Source organism: Sebastes fasciatus, chromosome 9 (assembly GCF_043250625.1).
Source record: "Sebastes fasciatus isolate fSebFas1 chromosome 9, fSebFas1.pri, whole genome shotgun sequence".
Taxonomy (NCBI): Eukaryota; Metazoa; Chordata; class Actinopteri; order Perciformes; family Sebastidae; genus Sebastes; species Sebastes fasciatus.
In genome coordinates this window covers 36,310,316-36,336,373 of record NC_133803.1, presented here as the reverse complement: position 1 = coordinate 36,336,373, position 26,058 = coordinate 36,310,316, and the positions used below count along the sequence as shown (strand labels likewise).

At 42.9% G+C, this 26,058-nt stretch overlaps 1 protein-coding gene across 3 annotated transcripts in view; it reads right to left on the bottom strand.

Moving 5' to 3' along the window:
• The window catches only part of eml4 (EMAP like 4), a 45,440-nt gene extending 19,972 nt beyond the window's left edge, over positions 1 to 25,468 (bottom strand). For 2 of the 3 annotated variants that reach the window (XM_074647488.1, XM_074647490.1), the window contains exons 1-6: positions 25,178 to 25,468; positions 20,486 to 20,671; positions 20,222 to 20,342; positions 8,020 to 8,226; positions 5,515 to 5,655; positions 1,984 to 2,009 (exon numbers count right to left, since the gene is read on the bottom strand). In XM_074647488.1, coding sequence (XP_074503589.1) covers positions 1,984 to 2,009; positions 5,515 to 5,655; positions 8,020 to 8,226; positions 20,222 to 20,342; positions 20,486 to 20,671; positions 25,178 to 25,202 — 706 coding nt within the window. In that variant the 5' untranslated portion in view covers positions 25,203 to 25,468. The remainder of the gene's footprint in view (positions 1 to 1,983; positions 2,010 to 5,514; positions 5,656 to 8,019; positions 8,227 to 20,221; positions 20,343 to 20,485; positions 20,672 to 25,177) is intronic. The other variant, XM_074647491.1, reaches the window with a different exon arrangement.
• Between the last annotated feature and the right edge of the window lie 590 nt (positions 25,469 to 26,058).

Below are 26,058 nucleotides of genomic sequence, written 5' to 3'. Positions count from 1 at the left end.
AACAGCAGCAACAAAAACACCAACAACAACAGAAATAAACACAGCAACAACAAAAACAACAATATATACAACAGCAACAAAAACAACATAACAATAAAACAACACAAACAGAAACAAACACAGCAACAACAAAAACAACAATATAAACAACAACATGACAATAAAACACAAACATCAACAAAAACGAGGAGGAGCAGAGAGACCTTGAAACCAGTTGAGTGAGTCTCTGTTTCCTGTGTTCAGTTAAACGTCAGTGATGTGATAATATCTGAGATCACGATGATCTACTGACTCTAACTGAACTAAGAGCTCCTTCATGAGACAGATGACTAGTTGTTGTTGACATCAGTGATGTGATAATATCTGAGATCATGATGATCTACTGACTCATTAACTCTCTTATTAGTTATCTACTATTAGTAGAATACTAATTAATGTTATTGGTATTCTACTATTAGTAGAATCAGATTACAGTGGTAGCTGCGTAGGCAGTGCTCAAAGTGGGCCGGTACATTTAGTCTGATTAATATTATCATACAATCACCGCAGTGAGCTCTGATTGGTCAGTAGGAGGTGCTTTTATAGAGTTGATCTCTTATCTGGAACATAACCTGCTCCGGAGCAGATCAGAGGTCTGTACTACGAAGCGAGTTCAACATACCCAGGGTATCTTCTCGTTATCTGGCTTCACTTACCCTAACAAAAGAGATCTCGCTAAACTGTACTACAAAGCTGGTTATCAACTCGGTAAGTCAACCCAGGGTTTCTCAGTCTGGATATGAGCGCGTTCACATGAACCAGGAGGTGTTTGCAACATCTGACCAATCACAGACATGAACAAGTCTACTGACGGACAGGCAGAGCGGCACATTTAACAAAGAGTAAACTATATTAGACAAATACGAAGAAATTAAACACTTAATCCAGACTAAAAGTAACACAGTTGAAGCTGCTAAATGCAGGAAGGACAGCTGGCAGAAGGAAAAACTCCGGATGTGTGAATGCGTAAATTAACAGATTTATTGATTTAACGGAATAGTCAAAAGTAACGTTTACTTGTCTAAATATAAATAGCGTTTACGAGAATAATAGATAAATGGAATACACTTCTTTTTACCCTACGAGTTTCGCATGGCGTCTATGAGTATATAAACATCCTTTCAGCTGCGTCCCTGCTCTGTGACAGTGTGAAACGGACTCAAGAGCAAGTAAAAAAAATATATATATAAAAATATAATTCAAAGCGTAAACACACCCAGCATAAAGTCCGCTGTCCTTCCTGCATCTGTCAGTTTAAACTGTGTTGTTTTTAGTCTGGATTATGACGGTAACTTCTTCACATGTGTGTAATATTATCATACAATCACTGAGCTCTGATTGGTCAGTAGGAGGTGCTTAAATATGAGTTGATCTGTTATCTGGAACATAACCTGCTCCGGAGCAGGTCAGCATCAGTTATCATGGAGATCTACCCCGGTAAGAAGTGAACCAGCTTCGTAGGACGGAAAACCCAGAGTTAACCCTGAAGTTACCTCGATAACCACAAATCCTGCTTCGTAGTACAGGCCTCAGCTGTTCAGCATCAGTTACCATGGTAACCATGGTGATCTACCCCGGTAAGAAGTGATCCACCTCCGTAGGTATGAAAACCCTTAAGGGTTAACCCTGAAGTTACCTCGCTAACCCTAGATTATGCTTTCTAGTTCAGGGACCAGGATGACACACTGATCTCTCTTCAGCCGCCATGACGACAACGACGACAACAACAACGACGACAACAACATGGCGGCATCTGAGAGTCACTACAGGAGAGACAAATGAAACACCTGCAGGAATCCAAAGTTCAAAAAGCATGAAGAGGATTCATGCTGAAATATTTTAGAAGTATGGAGGCGAAGCCTGGCTTCCTATTGGCTGTTACACATGATGATGATGATGATGATGGTACATTCATGAGGAAGATGAGGATAAATATGTATTTACCTTGACTGACCACCACGTCTTTGTGTCTGAAACGAGACAAGAAAAAAAATCAACCAACCAACCAGCCAATCAATCAGTCAACCAGCCAACAAACCAACCAACCAATCAACCAACCAATCAATCAATCAACTAACCAACAAATCAACCGACCAAGCAACAAACCAACCAATCAACTAACCAGCCAATCAATCAATCAATCAATCAATCAACTAACCAACAAATCAACCAACCAAGCAACAAACCAACCAACCAGCCAATCAATCAACCAACCAACCACTCATCAGACAATATCAGTATAGCACCTTTGCTACAGGTTAGTGTTTTACAGATGACTGAGCAGCTAATACTAATAGATGTGTGTAGACAGTATATAAACTGGAAAAACAAAGTTCGGAAACTTGTGTTTGGTGGATTATTTCTCTGTTGTTAAAATGCTAATGGTCATTGTATTTTACATCGTTGGAAAGCCTGTTTATTTACCTTCACAATGATGTCCAACTTGTAAGGATCATTCATTTGTGGGATGAGCAGCACAGCTGATTATGTGGGTAGCGCCCAAGAAAAATTTGCCAAAATGCTCCGTCAATGGTTAGGGTTAGTTATACATATATATGTATATATATATATATATATATATATATACACACACAACATATATATGGTATATCTGGTATTTATATATCGTATGGTATATATATATATATCTGGTGTATATATGGTGTATATATATATCTGGTATATATATGGTGTATATATATATCTGGTATATATATAGTGTATATATGGTGTATATATACATCTGGTATATATATGGTGTATATATATATATGGTATATATATGGTATATATATGGTGTATGTAGGGACCTCACGAGACAAAGAGCGGCCTAGAGCAGAGCCTAGGAGTAAGCCTAAGATACCGGCCTACATGGGTGATTCAAAGCCTGATAATAGAACAAAGACTAAACCGCCATCTCATGAAATCTCGCGTCTTCACGCGAGATCTCAGTTGAGTCCAAACGGGAGCAGCCCCATTGGATGAGGCTAACAGGAAACGTGGGGTCTTTTCCGGGGAAACGCCCACTATCTCAAGGGATAAAAGCACGCCACCTGAGGAACTCGTCCCTTTTCCACTGCGACTCACGTTGCTCCAGGAGGTACCCAACGCTGCAGCGTTCCCTTTAAGACCGAGCCACAGTAACTGACCTCGCCGGACGAGTAAAGACATTGTCGAGTTCATCAGACGTCCAGACCACCATACCTATAGAAGGAAGACCCGGATCCGCGTCCTTCACCAAGGAAGAGACGCCAGCCCCGCCGTCTTCACATCAGCTGCTTCCATCCGCTGCCACACGGAGAGCCAGCCCTGCCGTTCTTCCCCCGCTGACGAGCATCATAACGGCCCGTTATTGTCCGAGCCAGCGCGACGATCGCCGGACCAATTAACGAAGATCTGCACCACTATCGCTCCGAAGAAGCGATTCAAGTAAGAGGCTTGTATCTGGGCAGAGACTAGTGAAAGTGTATCACAATAGTTCATAATTATTGTGCTTTATAGTAAACGTACGGACCGCCGAGTCCGCTTGTTTTGCTTGTGTACTTTGCTTGTTGCTTGTTGTTGCTTTGCTTTGCTTGGCTTGTTATTGTATTTTGCTGTGTATTTTACTGTATTTTACTGTGTTATACTGTGTTATTGTTGACTGCTGTGTGCACCCCGCCGTGGGTTTTCCTTGAAAATCTCTTTGTGCTGCACCAGAGCGTCTCGGTTTCTTTCTCTTTCTTTCTCTCTCTTCGACCACGCGGGACTTAACCGTTCCGTTCGCGCGAGGTCGTTGATTTCCGTAACTCCTCCCTCGTGACGGTGACGCCGCCTCGGGATTTCCCTTGCTCCTCCCACACACGCACACACGTAGATACGCCTCCTCACGTTCCCACCTTACTGATCACGCGGGACTTTCACATCCGTTTGGGCGTGATCTGTAACGTTCGAGCAACCCCTCCCTCGCGTGACGTGACCACTTGCGTGGTGACGTCCACTTAGGGTGTCCTTTGCTCCTCCCACACCACACGTATACACATTTGCATTCACACACACATCTCTCTCTTACACACACACCTCTTCTTTTGCCTTTGTGTTTTGTTTAATTCTAGTTTAGGGCTTAGAGCTGCATTGTAGGATATCCATTTGTTTATTAAGTATTGTTAATGAGTAATTACTGCTGTGATAAATATTGATTTAGATTAATGTTGTTAGAGTGTTTGTTATTGATTGAGATTACTGTATTTAAATAAATGTTCTTATTTTAACTAGCAGTTGTCTGTGTTTTATTGTGCATTCATATTGTAATAACAACTGGTTATGAGAGTTAGTGCTCGGATTCACCCTTCGCTATTCACCTCCTAAGTGTAAAGTAGTGTTAAAATACTGACCTTTGGAGGGAATATTTCCCTTTTGAGACTGGATTAACGTTTTGGTTATTGGTCCCTGATTCCAGGGTGGTGCCCCGTTCATTATTAATGTTGATTAATAACTCTTATTAATAATAATAATTCTATGAATATTATTTATTAAATTAGCTAATAACCAAACCTGTTCCATTTGTAAATCCCCTACATGTATATATATATCTGGTATATATATATCTGGTATATATATGGTGTATATATGGTGTATATATATATCTGGTATATATATGGTGTATATATGGTGTATATATATATCTGGTATATATATGGTGTATATATATATCTGGTATATATATGGTGTATATATGGTGTATATATATATATGGTATATATATGGTGTATATATGGTGTATATATGGTGTATATATATATCTGGTATATATCTGGTATATATATGGTGTATATATATATCTGGTATATATATGGTGTATATATATATATGGTGTATATATGGTGTATATATATATATGGTGTATATATGGTGTATATATATATATGGTATATATATGGTGTATATATATATCTGGTATATATATGGTGTATATATATATATGGTATATATATGGTGTATATATATATCTGGTATATATATGGTGTATATATATATCTGGTGTATATATATATATATATGGTATATATATGGTGTATATATGGTGTATATATATATCTGGTATATATATGGTATATATATATATCTGGTATATATATGGTGTATATATATATCTGGTATATATATGGTGTATATATATATCTGGTATATATATGGTGTATATATATATCTGGTGTATATATATATATATATATGGTATATATGGTGTATATATGGTGTATATATATATCTGGTATATATATGGTGTATATATATATCTGGTATATATATGGTGTATATATATATCTGGTATATATATGGTGTATATATATATCTGGTATATATATGGTGTATATATATATCTGGTGTATATATGGTGTATATATATATATAGTGTATATATGGTGTATATATATATATGGTATATATATGGTGTATATATGGTGTATATATATATCTGGTATATATATATGGTACCTGTCGGCGTTCTTCACCACCTTGGCGAGCAGTTTGGAGGTCGACGCAGCTTTCACCAGTTTGTTCCTGTTGTCCTCTGAAGAGTCCCAGGTGCTGCTCTGAGACCGCTCCATACCTGGGGACCGCTTCACACTGGGCCCCCTGTTCACACACACACACCCAGTCAGTATCACACCTGTGCTCTCACATGAGGATGAGGAAGTCACTGAGCTTCATCTCGATTTATCTCCACATCAGTTTCATTTCTGGCTGAATCGTTGGAGGTTTTGGTTGAATATTAAAACCAGTCTGGTTCAGGATAATGGTCCCATTAGATCCAGTCTGGTTCAGGTTAATGGTCCCATTAGATCCAGTCTGGTTCAGGTTAATGGTCCCATTAGATCCAGTCTGGTTCAGGATAATGGTCCAATTAGATCCAGTCTGGTTCAGGTTAATGGTCCCATTAGATCCAGTCTGGTTCAGGATAATGGTCCCATTAGATCCAGTCTGGTTCAGGATAATGGTCCCATTAGATCCAGTCTGGTTCAGGATAATGGTCCCATTAGATCCAGTCTGGTTCAGGATAATGGTCCCATTAGATCCAGTCTGGTTCAGGATAATGGTCCCATTAGATCCAGTCTGGTTCAGGTTAATGGTCCCATTAGATCCAGTCTGGTTCAGGTTAATGGTCCCATTAGATCCAGTCTGGTTCAGGATAATGGTCCCATTAGATCCAGTCTGGTTCAGGTTAATGGTCCCATTAGATCCAGTCTGGTTCAGGATAATGGTCCCATTAGATCCAGTCTGGTTCAGGTTAATGGTCCCATTAGATCCAGTCTGGTTCAGGATAATGGTCCCATTAGATCCAGTCTGGTTCAGGTTAATGGTCCCATTAGATCCAGTCTGGTTCAGGTTAATGGTCCCATTAGATCCAGTCTGGTTCAGGATAATGGTCCCATTAGATCCAGTCTGGTTCAGAATAATGGTCCAATTAGATCCAGTCTGGTTCAGGTTAATGGTCCCATTAGATCCAGTCTGGTTCAGGATAATGGTCCCATTAGATCCAGTCTGGTTCAGGTTAATGGTCCCATTAGATCCAGTCTGGTTCAGGATAATGGTCCCATTAGATCCAGTCTGGTTCAGGTTAATGGTCCCATTAGATCCAGTCTGGTTCAGGATAATGGTCCCATTAGATCCAGTCTGGTTCAGGATAATGGTCCCATTAGATCCAGTCTGGTTCAGGATAATGGTCCCATTAGATCCAGTCTGGTTCAGGATAATGGTCCCATTAGATCCAGTCTGGTTCAGGATAATGGTCCCATTAGATCCAGTCTGGTTCAGGATAATGGTCCCATTAGATCCAGTCTGGTTCAGGATAATGGTCCCATTAGATCCAGTCTGGTTCAGGATAATGGTCCCATTAGATACAGTCTGGTTCAGGATAATGGTCCCATTAGATACAGTCTGGTTCAGGATAATGGTCCCATTAGATCCAGTCTGGTTCAGGATAATGGTCCCATTAGATCCAGTCTGGTTCAGGATAATGGTCCCATTAGATCCAGTCTGGTTCAGGATAATGGTCCCATTAGATCCAGTCTGGTTCAGGATAATGGTCCCATTAGATCCAGTCTGGTTCAGGATAATGGTCCCATTAGATACAGTCTGGTTCAGGATAATGGTCCCATTAGATCCAGTCTGGTTCAGGATAATGGTCCCATTAGATACAGTCTGGTTCAGGATAATGGTCCCATTAGATCCAGTCTGGTTCAGGATAATGGTCCCATTAGAGTCAGAATAAATCAAATCTCAATGACTCAGTTTTCTTCTTCCAGTGACACAAAAGACAAAACAGGAGCCAGGAAGAGGTTAGTGAGCTGGGACACATCAGAAACTAGAGCCCCAGGCTGCAGGAGGCCTGCTGGAGGAGGAGGAAGAGGAAGAGTAGGAGGAAGAGCCGGAAGAGAAAGAAGAGGAGGAGGAGGTCCTCGGGGTGAACAGGTTAGTCATTTTGATTAAAGGCTCAGCCTGAGCTTTCTACCAGCAAAGAGTTAAGAGGAGTCAGGAGGCTTCGAGACCTCCAGGAGGAGATTCAGGAGGAGAAACGTTAAAGTCAGTAGTTAGCAGCCCAGCCGGAGCTTTCTACCAGCAAAGCATCTAGAGGGTCTCCAGGAGAGTCCAGGACCTCCGGAAGGTCTCAGGAGAGATTAGTATCTCCGTGAGGCCTCTGACTCCTGGAGGTCGCAGAAGACTCTAGGACCTCCAGGGGCCTCCAAGACCTCCAGGAGGCCACTCAGGACTATAAGAGACCACTTGGGGCTGCTCCTGAGGAGCCACAGTCCTGCTTGATTTCGGTCTGTCCCTGATTAGCTGGATCAGGTGCATTCAGCCAATCAGGAGCACCTGTACCTGAGCTGGTCAGGTGACTCAGGTGTGGGGCTGTGGGTCCTCAGGTGCGGGGTTAGTGATGTCAGAGCAGGGTCAGCAGGAAGTGAGGTCAGATGAAGCCAATAGATTACAAAGTGGAACCTTTTGGGAGGAACGTGGCCTTTACTGCTGTCAGCGGACTGGACTGGTCTCTGCTGCTGGGGGTTCTGGGGGGTCTGGGGGCTCTGGGGAGGGTGGGGGGAGGAGGGAGACGGGGACAGGTCCTTTTGGCGAGGAGGCTCCTCACGTTCCTGGATCTCCTCCATCTGAGACCGCTGGCTGCTGACCTCCTTCTTCCTGTCTGCTCCACTGTGGACGAAACCAGGACTGTGAGAGTCCAACGACTACTGGTTCTGTTTCTACTGTGTCTCTACTGTTTCTACTGTTACTACTGGTTCTACTGGTTCTACTGTTACTACTGGTTCTGTTTCTACTGTGTCTCTACTGGTTCTACTGTTACTACTGGTTCTACTGTTTCTACTGTTACTACTGGTTCTACTGGTTCTACTGTTACTACTGGTTCTGTTTCTACTGTGTCTCTACTGTTTCTACTGTTACTACTGGTTGTACTGGTTCTACTGTTACTACTGGTTCTGTTTCTACTGTGTCTCTACTGGTTCTACTGTTACTACTGGTTCTACTGTTTCTACTGGTTCTACTGTTTCTACTGTTACTACTGGTTCTGTTTCTACTGTGTCTCTACTGGTTCTACTGTTACTACTGGTTCTACTGTTTCTACTGGTATTACTGTTACTACTGGTTCTACTGTTACTACTGGTTCTGTTTCTACTGTGTCTTTACTGGTTCTACTGGTTCTGTTTCTACTGTGTCTCTACTGGTTCTACTGTTACTACTGGTTCTACTGTTACTACTGGTTCTACTGTTACTACTGGTTCTACTGTTTCTACTGGTATTACTGTTACTACTGGTTCTACTGTTACTACTGGTTCTACTGTTTCTACTGGTATTACTGTTACTACTGGTTCTACTGTTACTACTGGTTCTACTGTTTCTACTGGTTCTACTGTTTCTACTGTTACTACTGGTTCTGTTTCTACTGTGTCTTTACTGGTTCTACTGGTTCTGTTTCTACTGGTTCTACTGTTTCTACTGTTACTACTGGTTCTACTGTTACTACTGGTTCTACTGTTACTACTGGTTCTGTTTCTACTGTGTCTCTACTGGTTCTACTGTTACTACTGGTTCTACTGTTTCTACTGGTATTACTGTTACTACTGGTTCTACTGTTACTACTGGTTCTGTTTCTACTGTGTCTTTACTGGTTCTACTGGTTCTGTTTCTACTGGTTCTACTGTTTCTACTGTTACTACTGGTTCTACTGGTTCTACTGGTATTACTGTTACTACTGGTTCTACTGTTACTACTGGTTCTACTGTTTCTACTGGTATTACTGGTTCTACTGGTTCTACTGTTTCTACTGGTATTACTGTTACTGGTTCTACTGTTACTACTGGTTCTACTGTTTCTACTGGTATTACTGTTACTATTGGTTCTACTGGTACTACTGGTTCTACTGTTTCTACTGGTTCTACTGTTACTACTGGTTCTACTGTTTCTACTGGTATTACTGTTACTACTGGTTCTGTTTCTACTGTGTCTCTACTGGTTCTACTGTTACTACTGTTTCTACTGGTTCTACTGTTTCTACTGTTACTACTGGTTCTGTTTCTACTGTGTCTCTACTGGTTCTACTGTTACTACTGGTTCTACTGTTTCTACTGGTATTACTGGTTCTACTGGTTCTACTGTTACTACTGGTTCTGTTTCTACTGTGTCTCTACTGTTACTACTGGTTCTACTGGTTCTACTGTTTCTACTGTTACTACTGGTTCTGTTTCTACTGTGTCTACTGGTTCTACTGTTACTACTGGTTCTACTGTTTCTACTGGTATTACTGTTACTACTGGTTCTACTGTTTCTACTGGTATTACTGTTACTACTGGTTCTACTGTTACTACTGGTTCTGTTTCTACTGTGTCTCTACTGGTTCTACTGTTTCTACTGTTTCTGTTTCTACTGTGTCTTTACTGGTTCTACTGTTACTACTGGTTCTGTTTCTACTGTGTCTCTACTGGTTCTACTGTTACTACTGGTTCTGTTCCTACTGGTATTACTGTTACTACTGGTTCTGTTTCTACTGTGTCTTTACTGGTTCTACTGTTACTACTGGTTCTACTGTTACTACTGGTTCTGTTTCTACTGTGTCTCTACTGGTTCTACTGTGTTTCTACTGTTTCTACTGGTTCCACCGTTACTACTGGTTCTACTGTGTTTCTACTGGTTCTACTGTTACTACTGTGTTTCTACTGGTTCTACTGCTACTACTGGTTCTGTTTCTACTGTGTCTCTACTGGTTCTACTGGTATTACTGTTACTACTGGTTCTACTGTTACTACTGGTTCTGTTTCTACTGTGTTTCTACTGGTTCTACTGTTTCTACTGTTACTACTGGTTCTGTTTCTACTGTGTCTCTACTGGTTCTACTGTGTTTCTACTGGTTCTACTGGTTCTGTTTCTACTGTGTCTACTGGTTCTACTGTTTCTACTGGTATTACTGTTACTACTGGTTCTACTGGTTCTACTGTTTCTACTGGTATTACTGTTACTACTGGTTCTACTGTTACTACTGGTTCTACTGTTTCTACTGGTTCTACTGTTTCTACTGGTATTACTGTTACTACTGGTTCTACTGTTACTACTGGTTCTACTGTTACTACTGTTTCTACTGGTTCTACTGTTACTACTGGTTCTGTTTCTACTGTGTCTCTACTGGTTCTACTGTTTCTACTGTTACTACTGGTTCTGTTTCTACTGTGTCTCTACTGGTTCTACTGGTTCTACTGTTTCTACTGGTTCTACTGTTTCTACTGGTATTACTGGTTCTACTGGTTCTGTTTCTACTGTGTCTCTACTGTTACTACTGGTTCTACTGTTTCTACTGTTTCTACTGTTACTACTGGTTCTGTTTCTACTGTGTCTACTGGTTCTACTGTTACTACTGGTTCTACTGTTTCTACTGGTATTACTGTTACTACTGGTTCTACTGTTTCTACTGGTATTACTGTTACTACTGGTTCTACTGTTACTACTGGTTCTGTTTCTACTGTGTCTCTACTGGTTCTACTGTTTCTACTGTTTCTGTTTCTACTGTGTCTTTACTGGTTCTACTGTTACTACTGGTTCTGTTTCTACTGTGTCTCTACTGGTTCTACTGTTACTACTGGTTCTGTTTCTACTGGTATTACTGTTACTACTGGTTCTACTGGTTCTGTTTCTACTGTGTCTTTACTGGTTCTACTGTTACTACTGGTTCTACTGTTACTACTGGTTCTGTTTCTACTGTGTCTCTACTGGTTCTACTGTGTTTCTACTGTTTCTACTGGTTCCACCGTTACTACTGGTTCTACTGTGTTTCTACTGGTTCTACTGTTACTACTGTGTTTCTACTGGTTCTACTGCTACTACTGGTTCTGTTTCTACTGTGTCTCTACTGGTTCTACTGGTATTACTGTTACTACTGGTTCTACTGTTACTACTGGTTCTGTTTCTACTGTGTTTCTACTGGTTCTACTGTTACTACTGGTTCTACTGTTACTACTGGTTCTGTTTCTACTGTGTCTCTACTGGTTCTACTGTGTTTCTACTGGTTCTACTGGTTCTGTTTCTACTGTGTCTCTACTGGTTCTACTGTTACTACTGGTTCTGTTTCTACTGTGTCTCTACTGGTTCTACTGTGTTTCTACTGTTTCTACTGGTTCCACTGTTACTACTGGTTCTGCTGTGTTTCTACTGGTTCTACTGTTACTACTGTGTTTCTACTGTTACTACTGGTTCTACTGCTACTACTGGTTCTACTGTTATTACTGCTTCTACTGGTTCCACTGTTACTACTGTGTTTCTACTGGTTCTGTTTCTACTGTGTCTACTGGTTCTACTGTTACTACTGGTTCTACTATGTTTCTACTGGTTCTACTGTTACTACTGTTTTACTGTGTTTCTACTGGTTCTACTGTTTCTGTTTCTACTGGTTCTACTGTTACTACTGTGTCTCTACTGGTTCTACTGTTACTACTGGTTCTGTTTCTACTGTGTTTCTACTGATTCTACTGTCTCTACTGTTACTGCTGGTTCTACTGTTTCTACTGTGTTCCTACTGATTTTACTGTGTCTCTACTGATTCTGTCTACTGATTCTAATGTCTCTACTGATTCTACTGTTTCTACTGTTACTACTGGCTCTACTGTTACTGTGTCTCTACTGTGTCTCTGATTCTGTTTTTACTGATTCTATTAGTTCTAATGTGTCTCTACTGATACTGTTTCTACTGATTCTATTAGTTCTACTGCGTCTCTACTGATTGTTTCTACTGATTCTACTGCGTCTCTACTGATTGTTTCTACTGAGTCTCTACTAATTGTTTCTACTGATTCTATTAGTTCTACTGTGTCTCTACTGTTTCTACTGTTACTACTGGTTCTACTGTTACTACTGGTTCTGTTTCTACTGTGTCTCTACTGGTTCTACTGTTACTACTGGTTCTACTGTTTCTACTGTTACTACTGGTTCTACTGGTTCTACTGTTACTACTGGTTCTGTTTCTACTGTGTCTCTACTGTTTCTACTGTTACTACTGGTTCTACTGGTTCTACTGTTACTACTGGTTCTGTTTCTACTGTGTCTCTACTGGTTCTACTGTTACTACTGGTTCTACTGTTTCTACTGGTTCTACTGTTTCTACTGTTACTACTGGTTCTGTTTCTACTGTGTCTCTACTGGTTCTACTGTTACTACTGGTTCTACTGTTTCTACTGGTATTACTGTTACTACTGGTTCTACTGTTACTACTGGTTCTGTTTCTACTGTGTCTTTACTGGTTCTACTGGTTCTGTTTCTACTGTGTCTCTACTGGTTCTACTGTTACTACTGGTTCTACTGTTACTACTGGTTCTACTGTTACTACTGGTTCTACTGTTTCTACTGGTATTACTGTTACTACTGGTTCTACTGTTACTACTGGTTCTACTGTTTCTACTGGTATTACTGTTACTACTGGTTCTACTGTTACTACTGGTTCTACTGTTACTACTGGTTCTACTGTTTCTACTGGTATTACTGTTACTACTGGTTCTACTGTTACTACTGGTTCTACTGTTTCTACTGGTATTACTGTTACTACTGGTTCTACTGTTACTACTGGTTCTACTGTTTCTACTGGTTCTACTGTTTCTACTGTTACTACTGGTTCTGTTTCTACTGTGTCTTTACTGGTTCTACTGGTTCTGTTTCTACTGGTTCTACTGTTTCTACTGTTACTACTGGTTCTACTGTTACTACTGGTTCTACTGTTACTACTGGTTCTGTTTCTACTGTGTCTCTACTGGTTCTACTGTTACTACTGGTTCTACTGTTTCTACTGGTATTACTGTTACTACTGGTTCTACTGTTACTACTGGTTCTGTTTCTACTGTGTCTTTACTGGTTCTACTGGTTCTGTTTCTACTGGTTCTACTGTTTCTACTGTTACTACTGGTTCTACTGGTTCTACTGGTATTACTGTTACTACTGGTTCTACTGTTACTACTGGTTCTACTGTTTCTACTGGTATTACTGGTTCTACTGGTTCTACTGTTTCTACTGGTATTACTGTTACTGGTTCTACTGTTACTACTGGTTCTACTGGTATTACTGTTACTATTGGTTCTACTGGTACTACTGGTTCTACTGTTTCTACTGGTTCTACTGTTACTACTGGTTCTACTGTTTCTACTGGTATTACTGTTACTACTGGTTCTGTTTCTACTGTGTCTCTACTGGTTCTACTGTTACTACTGTTTCTACTGGTTCTACTGTTTCTACTGTTACTACTGGTTCTGTTTCTACTGTGTCTCTACTGGTTCTACTGTTACTACTGGTTCTACTGTTTCTACTGGTATTACTGGTTCTACTGTTACTACTGGTTCTGTTTCTACTGTGTCTCTACTGTTACTACTGGTTCTACTGTTTCTACTGTTACTACTGGTTCTGTTTCTACTGTGTCTACTGGTTCTACTGTTACTACTGGTTCTACTGTTTCTACTGGTATTACTGTTACTACTGTTTCTACTGGTATTACTGTTACTACTGGTTCTACTGTTACTACTGGTTCTGTTTCTACTGTGTCTCTACTGGTTCTACTGTTTCTACTGTTTCTGTTTCTACTGTGTCTTTACTGGTTCTACTGTTACTACTGGTTCTGTTTCTACTGTGTCTCTACTGGTTCTACTGTTACTACTGGTTCTGTTTCTACTGGTATTACTGTTACTACTGGTTCTGTTTCTACTGTGTCTTTACTGGTTCTACTGTTACTACTGGTTCTACTGTTACTACTGGTTCTGTTTCTACTGTGTCTCTACTGGTTCTACTGTGTTTCTACTGGTTCCACCGTTACTACTGGTTCTACTGTGTTTCTACTGGTTCTACTGTTACTACTGTGTTTCTACTGGTTCTACTGCTACTACTGGTTCTGTTTCTACTGTGTCTCTACTGGTTCTACTGGTATTACTGTTACTACTGGTTCTACTGTTACTACTGGTTCTGTTTCTACTGTGTTTCTACTGGTTCTACTGTTTCTACTGTTACTACTGGTTCTGTTTCTACTGTGTCTCTACTGGTTCTACTGTGTTTCTACTGGTTCTACTGGTTCTGTTTCTACTGTGTCTACTGGTTCTACTGTTTCTACTGGTATTACTGTTACTACTGGTTCTACTGTTTCTACTGGTATTACTGTTACTACTGGTTCTACTGTTACTACTGGTTCTACTGTTTCTACTGGTTCTACTGTTTCTACTGGTATTACTGTTACTACTGGTTCTACTGTTACTACTGGTTCTACTGTTACTACTGTTTCTACTGGTTCTACTGTTACTACTGGTTCTGTTTCTACTGTGTCTCTACTGGTTCTACTGTTACTGTTTCTACTGGTTCTACTGTTTCTACTGTTACTACTGGTTCTGTTTCTACTGTGTCTCTACTGGTTCTACTGTTACTACTGGTTCTACTGTTTCTACTGGTTCTACTGTTTCTACTGGTATTACTGGTTCTACTGGTTCTGTTTCTACTGTGTCTCTACTGTTACTACTGGTTCTACTGTTTCTACTGTTTCTACTGTTACTACTGGTTCTGTTTCTACTGTGTCTACTGGTTCTACTGTTACTACTGGTTCTACTGTTTCTACTGGTATTACTGTTACTACTGGTTCTACTGTTTCTACTGGTATTACTGTTACTACTGGTTCTACTGTTACTACTGGTTCTGTTTCTACTGTGTCTCTACTGGTTCTACTGTTTCTGTTTCTACTGTGTCTTTACTGGTTCTACTGTTACTACTGGTTCTGTTTCTACTGTGTCTCTACTGGTTCTACTGTTACTACTGGTTCTGTTTCTACTGGTATTACTGTTACTACTGGTTCTACTGGTTCTGTTTCTACTGTGTCTTTACTGGTTCTACTGTTACTACTGGTTCTACTGTTACTACTGGTTCTGTTTCTACTGTGTCTCTACTGGTTCTACTGTGTTTCTACTGTTTCTACTGGTTCCACCGTTACTACTGGTTCTACTGTGTTTCTACTGGTTCTACTGTTACTACTGTGTTTCTACTGGTTCTACTGCTACTACTGGTTCTGTTTCTACTGTGTCTCTACTGGTTCTACTGGTATTACTGTTACTACTGGTTCTACTGTTACTACTGGTTCTGTTTCTACTGTGTTTCTACTGGTTCTACTGTTACTACTGGTTCTACTGTTACTACTGGTTCTGTTTCTACTGTGTCTCTACTGGTTCTACTGTGTTTCTACTGGTTCTACTGGTTCTGTTTCTACTGTGTCTCTACTGGTTCTACTGTTACTACTGGTTCTGTTTCTACTGTGTCTCTACTGGTTCTACTGTGTTTCTACTGGTTCCACTGTTACTACTGGTTCTGCTGTGTTTCTACTGGTTCTACTGTTACTACTGTGTTTCTACTGTTACTACTGGTTCTACTGGTTCTACTGTTATTACTGCTTCTACTGGTTCTACTGGTTCCACTGTTACTACTGTGTTTCTACTGGTTCTGTTTCTACTGTGTCTACTGGTTCTACTGTTACTACTGGTTCTACTATGTTTCTACTGGTTCTACTGTTACTACTGTTTTACTGTGTTTCTACTGGTTCTACTGTTTCTGTTTCTACTGGTTCTACTGTTACTACTGTGTCTCTACTGGTTCTACTGTTACTACTGGTTCTGTTTCTACTGTGTTTCTACTGATTCTACTGTCTCTACTGTTACTGCTGGTTCTACTGTTTCTACTGTGTTCCTACTGATTTTACTGTGTCTCTACTGATTCTACTGATTCTGTCTACTGATTCTAATGTCTCTACTGATTCTACTGTTTCTACTGTTACTACTGGTTCTACTGTTACTACTGGCTCTACTGTTACTGTGTCTCTACTGTGTCTCTGATTCTGTTTTTACTGATTCTATTAGTTCTAATGTGTCTCTACTGATACTGTTTCTACTGATTCTATTAGTTCTACTGCGTCTCTACTGATTGTTTCTACTGATTCTACTGCGTCTCTACTGATTGTTTCTACTGAGTCTCTACTAATTGTTTCTACTGATTCTATTAGTTCTACTGTGTCTCTACTGATTCTGTTTCTACTGATTCTACTGTGTCTCTACTGGTTCTGCTGTGATTCAAACCACCAGAATCCAGAGACCGCTGGCTGCTGACCTCCTTCTTCCTGTCTGGTCCACTGTGGATGAAACCAGGACTGTGAGAGTCCACAAACTAATACTGAAGCTCTACTGAGTCTACTGTATTTCTACTGATTCTACTATGTTCTACGTAATGATCCCAGTGAATGAGAGCCAGGAGATACAGTTGCCACTCCACTGTACTCAGCCCTGGTTTAGACTGGAGCGCTGGACATATTAACAGTCTCCAATAAACAGTCGAAACAGACAGCAGAGTCATCGATCTGATCAATGTAATTGATCAGATCGATCAGATCTGGTCTGCAGACACTCTGGAGGTTCAAATCAAAGAGCTGTGGAGAAAAGTCAGTGACAGTTAACTAAACAGTGACACAGGGAGCAGAGCAGAGAGCATATATATAACTATGGAAGTGGTAGCTTACTACTAATAGTGAACCCGAGACGAACCTTTACAGGTAAAGTCATGAGATGGGCTAGGGGTTAGGGGTTAGGGGTTAGGGGCTAGGGGTTAGGGGTTAGGGGTTAGGGGTTAGGGGTAGATGAGATGGCTTGAGTTGTGACTGATGCTCAGGGATGTAGTGTGTGTGTTGAGCCTCTTTCATACACTGAACTTAAATAGACGTTTCCCGGAGCAGCTGTATGTGAGAACACAAATGTCCATATCAGTTGGACCGGACATTAAATGGACATTACCCCGCCGGCTCCCTTGAAACAAGTCTGTGTAATGTCCCGTTGAGCCCAGGTGTGATTAGAGCCGGTCACTGACCGGTCATGAGTGGGCGTGTTCATGACGCAACTGGCGCAAAACAAGAATACAAACATCCTAGGGTGAAGAAGAAGGGTCATTTACAAAGACACCCCTTAAGGGTAAGGGTAACAGTAAGGGGCAGGCGTTATTTGTGATGGTTTAGGTTAAGGTAAGAGTCAGGCATTAGTGGTGATGGTTTAGGTTAGGGTAAGGGTAAAGGTCAGGCATTAGTTGTGATGGTTTAGGTTAGGGTAAGGGTAAAGGTCAGGCATTAGTTGTGATGGTTAGGGTAAGGGTAAGAGTCAGGCATTAGTTGTGATGGTTAGGGTAAGGGTAAGAGTCAGGCATTAGTGGTGATGGTTAGGGTAAGAGTCAGGCATTAGTGGTGATGGTTTAGGTTAGGGTAAGGGTAAAGGTCAGGCATTAGTTGTGATGGTTAGGGTAAGGGTAAGAGTCAGGCATTAGTGGTGATGGTTAGGGTAAGAGTCAGGCATTAGTGGTGATGGTTAGGTTAGGGTAAGGGTAAGAGTCAGGCATTAGTGGTGATGGTTAGGGTAAGGGTAAAGGTCAGGCATTAGTTGTGATGGTTAGGGTAAGGGTAAAGGTCAGGCATTAGTTGTGATGGTTAGGGTAAGGGTAAGAGTCAGGCATTAGTGGTGATGGTTAGGGTAAGAGTCAGGCATTAGTTGTGATGGTTAGGTTAGGGTAAGGGTAAGAGTCAGGCATTAGTGGTGATGGTTAGGGTAAGGGTAAAGGTCAGGCATTAGTTGTGATGGTTAGGGTAAGGGTAAAGGTCAGGCATTAGTTGTGATGGTTAGGGTAAGGGTAAGAGTCAGGCATTAGTGGTGATGGTTAGGGTAAGAGTCAGGCATTAGTGGTGATGGTTAGGTTAGGGTAAGGGTAAGAGTCAGGCATTAGTGGTGATGGTTAGGGTAAGGGTAAAGGTCAGGCATTAGTTGTGATGGTTAAGGTAAGGGTAAGAGTCAGGCATTAGTTGTGATGGTTAGGGTAAGGGTCAGGCATTAGTTGTGATGGTTAGGGTAAGAGTCAGGCATTAGTGGTGATGGTTAGGGTAAGGGTAAGAGTCAGGCATTAGTTGTGATGGTTAGGGTAAGAGTCAGGCATTAGTTGTGATGGTTAGGGTAAGGGTAAGGCATTAGTTGTGATGGTTAGGGTAAGGGTAAAGGTCAGGCATTAGTTGTGATGGTTAGGGTAAGAGTCAGGCATTAGTTGTGATGGTTAGGCTAAGGGTAAGGCATTAGTTGTGATGGTTAGGGTAAGGGTAAGGGTCAGGCATTAGTTTAGGTTAGGGTAAGGGTCAGGCATTAGTTGTGATTGTAAGGGTAATGGTAAGGGTAAGGGTAAGGCTCAGGCATTAGTTGTGACGTTAGGGTAAGGGTCAGGCATTCGTTGTGATGGTTAGGGTAAGGGTCAGGCATTAGTTGTGATGGTAAGGGTAAGGGTAAGGGTCAGGCATTAGTTTAGGTTAGGGTAAGGGTCAGGCATTAGTTGTGATGGTAATGGTAAGGGTCAGGCATTAGTTGTGATGGTAAGGGTAAGGGTAAGGTTAAGGGTCAGGCATTAGTTGTGATGGTAAGGGTAAGGTTAAGGGTCAGGCATTAGTTGTGATTGTAAGGGTAATGGTAAGGCTCAGGTATTAGTTGTGACGGTTAGGGTAAGGGTAAGGCATTAGTTGTGATGGTAAGGGTAAGGGTAAGGTTAAGGGTCAGGCATTAGTTGTGATGGTAAGGGTAAGGTTAAGGGTCAGGCATTAGTTGTGATTGTAAGGGTAATGGTAAGGCTCAGGTATTAGTTGTGACGGTTAGGGTAAGGGTAAGGCATTCGTTGTGATGGTTAGGGTAAGGGTCAGGCATTAGTTGTGATGGTAAGGGTAAGGGTAAGGGTCAGGCATTAGTTTAGGTTAGGGTAAGGGTCAGGCATTAGTTGTGATGGTAATGGTAAGGGTCAGGCATTAGTTGTGATGGTAAGGGTAAGGCATTAGTTGTGATGGTTAGGGTAAGGGTAAGGCATTAGTTGTGATGGTAAGGGTAAGGGTAAGGGTAAGGCATTAGTTGTGATGGTTAGGGTAAGGGTAAGGCATTAGTTGTGATGGTAATGGTAAGGGTAAGGCATTAGTTGTGATGGTTAGGGTAAGGGTAAGGCATTAGTTGTGATGGTTAGGGTAAGGGTAAGGCATTAGTTGTGATGGTAATGGTAAGGGTAAGGCATTAATTGGGATGGTTAGGGTAAGGGTAAGGCATTAGTTGTGATGGTTAGGGTAAGGGTAAGGCATTAGTTGTGATGGTTAGGGTAAGGGTAAGGCATTAGTTGTGATGGTTAGGGTAAGGGTAAGGCATTAGTTGTGATGGTTAGGGTAAGGGTAAGGCATTAGTTGTGATGGTTAGGGTAAGGGTAAGGCATTAGTTGTGATGGTTAGGGTAAGGGTAAGGCATTAGTTGTGATGGTAATGGTAAGGGTAAGGCATTAGTTGTGATGGTTAGGGTAAGGGTAAGGCATTAGTTGTGATGGTTAGGGTAAGGGTAAGGCATTAGTTGTGATGGTAATGGTAAGGGTAAGGCATTAGTTGTGATGGTAATGGTAAGGGTAAGGCATTAATTGGGATGGTTAGGGTAAGGGTAAGGCATTAATTGGGATGGTTAGGGTAAGGGTAAGGCATTAATTGGGATGGTTAGGGTAAGGGACGAGGGAGTGCATTGTGTGAATGAGTGTCCTCACAAAGAAAGAAGTACACGGCTGTATGTGTGCGTGTGTGTGTGTGTGTGTGTGTGCGTGTGTGTGTTTTAACCTCTTGGCAGCAGACGACAGTGTGTCCTTCCTGGTTACGGAGGTGGAGTCTCTCTTTCGTCCAGATGTTCCTCCGTTAGCAATACAAGACATTGAGTAGGCTTCACGCAGCGCAGCACCACCTGCAGGAGGTTAAACCAGTTAAAGACTGATCATTACCAGTTAAAGACTGACCAGTTAAAGACTGACCATAACCAGTTAAAGACTGACCAGTTAAAGACTGACCATTACCAGTTAAGACTGACCATTACCAGTTAAACGTTACCTTTCCCTCCATGTTGTTTCTTGGTCGAGGAGGAAGTGGAGACTTCGGAGGCGGCGAGGCGGCGAAGGACGTCAGCAAGAGCAGCTTTCATCACCGTCAACTCATCTTCCTGCTGCTGAACACGAAGCTCCAGAGCAGAAAGACGATCGTTGACATCTGACACACTCGCTCCGGACATGCTGTCATCTACCGGGAGAAAGAAACACTGGATCTGAATATATAGCAGACAACAACCGGACAACAACAAGACAACAATAGAACAACCAACAAGACAACAATAGAACAACCAACAAGACAACAGCAGGACAACAACTGGACTACAACCGGACAACAACCGGACAACAGCAGGGCAACAATAGAACAACCAACAAGACAACAGCAGGACAACAACTGGACAACAGCAGGACAACAACTGGACAACAGCAGGACAACAACTGGACAACAGCAGGACAACAACTGGACAACAACCGGACAACAGCAGGACAACAACTGGACAACAGCAGGACAACAACTGGACTACAACCGGACAACAGCAGGGCAACAACTGGACAACAGCAGGACAACAACTGGACAACAGCAGGACAACAACTGGACTACAACCGGACAACAGCAGGGCAACAACTGGACAACAGCAGGACAACAACTGGACAACAGCAGGACAACAACTGGACAACAGCAGGACAACAACTGGACAACAGCAGGACAACAACTGGACTACAACCGGACAACAACCGGACAACAGCAGGGCAACAATAGAACAACCTACAAGACAACAGCAGGACAACAACTGGACAACAGCAGGACAACAACAGAACAACCTACAAGACAACAGCAGGACAACAACTGGACAACAGCAGGACAACAACTGGACTACAACTGGACAACAGCAGGACAACAATAGAACAGCCAACAAGACAACAGCAGGACAACAACTGGACAACAGCAGGACTACAACCGGACAACAACTGGACAACAACCGGACAACAGCAGGACAACAATAGAACAACCAACAAGACAACAGCAGGACAACAACTGGACAACAGCAGGACAACAACTGGACTACAACCGGACAACAACCGGACAACAGCAGGACAACAACTGGACTACAACCGGACAACAACCGGACAACAGCAGGGCAACAACTGGACAACAGCAGGACAACAACTGGACTACAACCGGACAACAACCGGACAACAGCAGGGCAACAATAGAACAACCAACAAGACAACAGCAGGACAACAACTGGACAACAGCAGGACAACAACTGGACAACAACTGGACTACAACCGGACAACAACTGGACAACAGCAGGACAACAACAGGACAACAATAGAACAACAACTGGACAACAACTGGACTACAACCAGACAACAGGACAACAGCAGGACGTCCGGGCGCACCGATAGCTCAGTTGGTAGAACGGGCGCCCATAAGGCTGTGTCCTAACCGCGGCAGGCCGGGTTCTGATCCAACCTGCGGCCCTTTCCGCATGTCACCCCCCCCCTCCCCCTTTCTAGACTATTATATCCACTGTCCAATAAATAAACAACAACAACATCTCTGCTGGTCTCTAACAGATCCAGGTCTACATCTCTGCAGGTCTCTAACAGATCCAGGTCTACATCTCTGCAGGTCTCTAACAGATCCAGGTCTACATCTCTGCAGGTCTCTAACAGATCCAGGTCTGGATCTCTGCAGGTCTCTTAACAGATCCAGGTCTGTATCTCTGCAGGTCTCTAACAGATCCAGGTCTGTATCTCTGCAGGTCTCTAACAGATCCAGGTCTACATCTCTGCAGGTCTCTAACAGATCCAGGTCTACATCTCTGCAGGTCTCTAACAGATCCAGGTCTACATCTCTGCAGGTCTCTAACAGATCCAGGTCTACATCTCTGCAGGTCTCTAACAGATCCAGGTCTGGATCTCTGCAGGTCTCTTAACAGATCCAGGTCTGTATCTCTGCAGGTCTCTAACATATCCAGGTCTGTATCTCTGCAGGTCTCTAACAGGTCTGCAGGTCTCTAACAGGTCCAGGTCCGCAGGTCTCTAACAGGTCTGCAGGTCTCCTACAGGTCCAGGTCTGCAGGTCTCTAACAGGTCTGCAGGTCTCTAACAGGTCTCCAGGTCTCTAACAGGTCTGCAGGTCTCTAACAGGTCTGCTGGTCTCTAACAGGTCTCTAACAGGTCTCCAGGTCTGCAGGTCTCTAACAGGTCTACAGGTCTGCAGGTCTCTAACAGGTCTGCAGGTCTCTAACAGGTCTCTAACAGGTCTGCTGGTCTCTAACAGGTCTCTAACAGGTCTCCAGGTCTGCAGGTCTCTAACAGGTCTCCAGGTCTGCTGGTCTCTAACAGGTCTCCAGGTCTGCAGGTCTCTAACAGGTCTACAGGTCTGCTGGTCTCTAACAGGTCTCCAGGTCTCTAACAGGTCTCTAATAGGTCCAGGTCTGCAGGTCTCTAACAGGTCTACAGGTCTCTAACAGGTCTACAGGTCTGCTGGTCTCTAACAGGTCTCCAGGTCTCTAACAGGTCTGCAGGTCTCTAACAGGTCTGCTGGTCTCTAACAGGTCTCCAGGTCTGCAGGTCTCTAACAGGTCTACAGGTCTCTAACAGGTCTACAGGTCTCTAACAGGTCTACAGGTCTGCAGGTCTCTAACAGGTCTGCTGGTCTCTAACAGGTCTCCAGGTCTCTAACAGGTCTCTAATAGGTCCAGGTCTGCAGGTCTCTAACAGGTCTGCAGGTCTCCTACAGGTCCAGGTCTGTAACAGGTCCAGGTCTGCAGGTCTCTAACAGGTCTACAGGTCTCTAACAGGTCTGCTGGTCTCTAACAGGTCTGCAGGTCTCCTACAGGTCCAGGTCTGTAACAGGTCCAGGTCTACAGGTCTCTAACAGGTCTGCTGGTCTCCTACAGGTCCAGGTCTGTAACAGGTCCAGGTCTGCAGGTCTCTAACAGGTCTGCAGGTCTCTAACAGGTCTGCTGGTCTCTAACAGGTCTCCAGGTCTCTAACAGGTCTGCTGGTCTCTAACAGGTCTCCAGGTCTCTAACAGGTCTGCTGGTCTCTAACAGGTCTCCAGGTCTCTAACAGGTCTACAGGTCTGCAGGTCTCTAACAGGTCTACAGGTCTGCAGGTCTCTAGCAGGTCTACAGGTCTCTAACAGGTCTACAGGTCTGCAGGTCTCTAACAGGTCTGCTGGTCTCTAACAGGTCTCTAATAGGTCCAGGTCTGCAGGTCTCTAACAGGTCTGCAGGTCTCCTACAGGTCCAGGTCTGTAACAGGTCCAGGTCTACAGGTCTCTAACAGGTCTGCTGGTCTCCTACAGGTCCAGGTCTGTAACAGGTCCAGGTCTGCAGGTCTCTAACAGGTCTGCAGGTCTCTAACAGGTCTGCTGGTCTCTAACAGGTCTGCTGGTCTCTAACAGGTCTCCAGGTCTCTAACAGGTCTGCTGGTCTCTAACAGGTCTGCTGGTCTCTAACAGGTCTCCAGGTCTCTAACAGGTCTGCTGGTCTCTAACAGGTCTCCAGGTCTCTAACAGGTCTACAGGTCTGCAGGTCTCTAACAGGTCTCCAGGTCTGCAGGTCTCTAACAGGTCTGCAGGTCTCTAACAGGTCTGCAGGTCTCTAACAGGTCTACAGGTCTGCAGGTCTGTAACAGGTCCAGGTCTGCAGGTCTCTAACAGGTCTGCAGGTCTCTAACAGGTCTGCAGGTCTCTAACAGGTCTCCAGGTCTCTAACAGGTCTGCTGGTCTCTAACAGGTCTCCAGGTCTCTAACAGGTCTACAGGTCTCCAGGTCTCTAACAGGTCTCTAATAGGTCCAGGTCTGCAGGTCTCTAACAGGTCTACAGGTCTCTAACAGGTCTACAGGTCTGCTGGTCTCTAACAGGTCTCCAGGTCTCTAACAGGTCTGCAGGTCTCTAACAGGTCTGCTGGTCTCTAACAGGTCTCCAGGTCTGCAGGTCTCTAACAGGTCTACAGGTCTCTAACAGGTCTACAGGTCTCTAACAGGTCTACAGGTCTGCAGGTCTCTAACAGGTCTGCTGGTCTCTAACAGGTCTGCAGGTCTCTAACAGGTCTGCAGGTCTCTAACAGGTCTGCTGGTCTCTAACAGGTCTGCTGGTCTCTAACAGGTCTGCAGGTCTACAGGTCTCTAACAGGTCTACAGGTCTGCAGGTCTCTAACAGGTCTACAGGTCTGCAGGTCTCTAACAGGTCTGCAGGTCTCTAACAGGTCTGCAGGTCTCTAACAGGTCTGCAGGTCTCTAACAGGTCTGCAGGTCTCTAACAGGTCTGCAGGTCTCTAACAGGTCTGCAGGTCTCTAACAGGTCTGCTGGTCTCTAACAGGTCTGCAGGTCTCTAACAGGTCTGCAGGTCTCTAACAGGTCTGCTGGTCTCTAACAGGTCTGCAGGTCTCTAACAGGTCTGCAGGTCTCTAACAGGTCTGCTGGTCTCTAACAGGTCTGCTGGTCTCTAACAGGTCTACAGGTCTGCTGGTCTGGATCTTCTGGAGGAGCGCTTGTTTTGAGGCCCTGCCGCCGCCGGAGGGGCGGTGCAGAGTTCTGATAAATACAGCAGTGACACGTGTAAAGCCGCCAGAGGCGCGTGCGGGTGTCTCCGTCCCGCCGTGCACGGACCGGAGTCCCGGTGGAGTTCCGGTGGAGTCCCGGGTCTCCGGGTCTCTAGCGGCGGATGGACTCACCTAAGCTGCCGGTGAATCCGTCCATTGTCCGGGAGGAGAGCGGAGCGGAGGTCCGGGCTGGAGGTCCGGGCTGGAGGCCTGCTGGAGGGGGAGAGAGGAGAGAGGTAGAGCGGGGCAGCAGCGGGGCTGGGAGGAGGGAGAGGGGTCCGGGTCTGTCCCCGCAGCGCAGCGCTGCTCGGCGGGTCCGTCTGGAGGGTCAGAGAGGATCCACGGAGAGGAGAGCTGCTGGAGGGGTTAGAGCTGGTAGAGCTGCTGGAGCTGCTGGAGTTTAGCTGCTTCTCTGTTTTCTGTTTCCGACTCCGCCTCACCGGCAGCGCGCGCTTCCACCGGAGGGGGGGGAAACGGGGGGGTCAGGTTTCAGAGATTAAACACTGCAGCGCCACCTACCGGTCACTCTTTATATTATATATTATATATTATATATTATATATTATATCATATTATATTATATCAAATTATTTTATATTATATCATATATGATATGATATAAATTATACTATATTATATTATATACTATATTATATATTATATTATATAATATATGATATGATATTATATATTATACTATATTATATATTATACTATATTATATATTATATTATATATTATACTATATTATATTATATCATATATGATATGATATTATATATAATACTATATTATATCATATCATATCATATATTATATCATATATAATACTATATTATATCATATATATTATATTATATCATATTATTTTATATTATATCATTATATTATATTATATATTATATTATATTATATATTATATCATATTATATTATATATTATATTATATTATATATTATATCATATTATATTATATATTATATTATATTATATATTATATCATATTATATTAT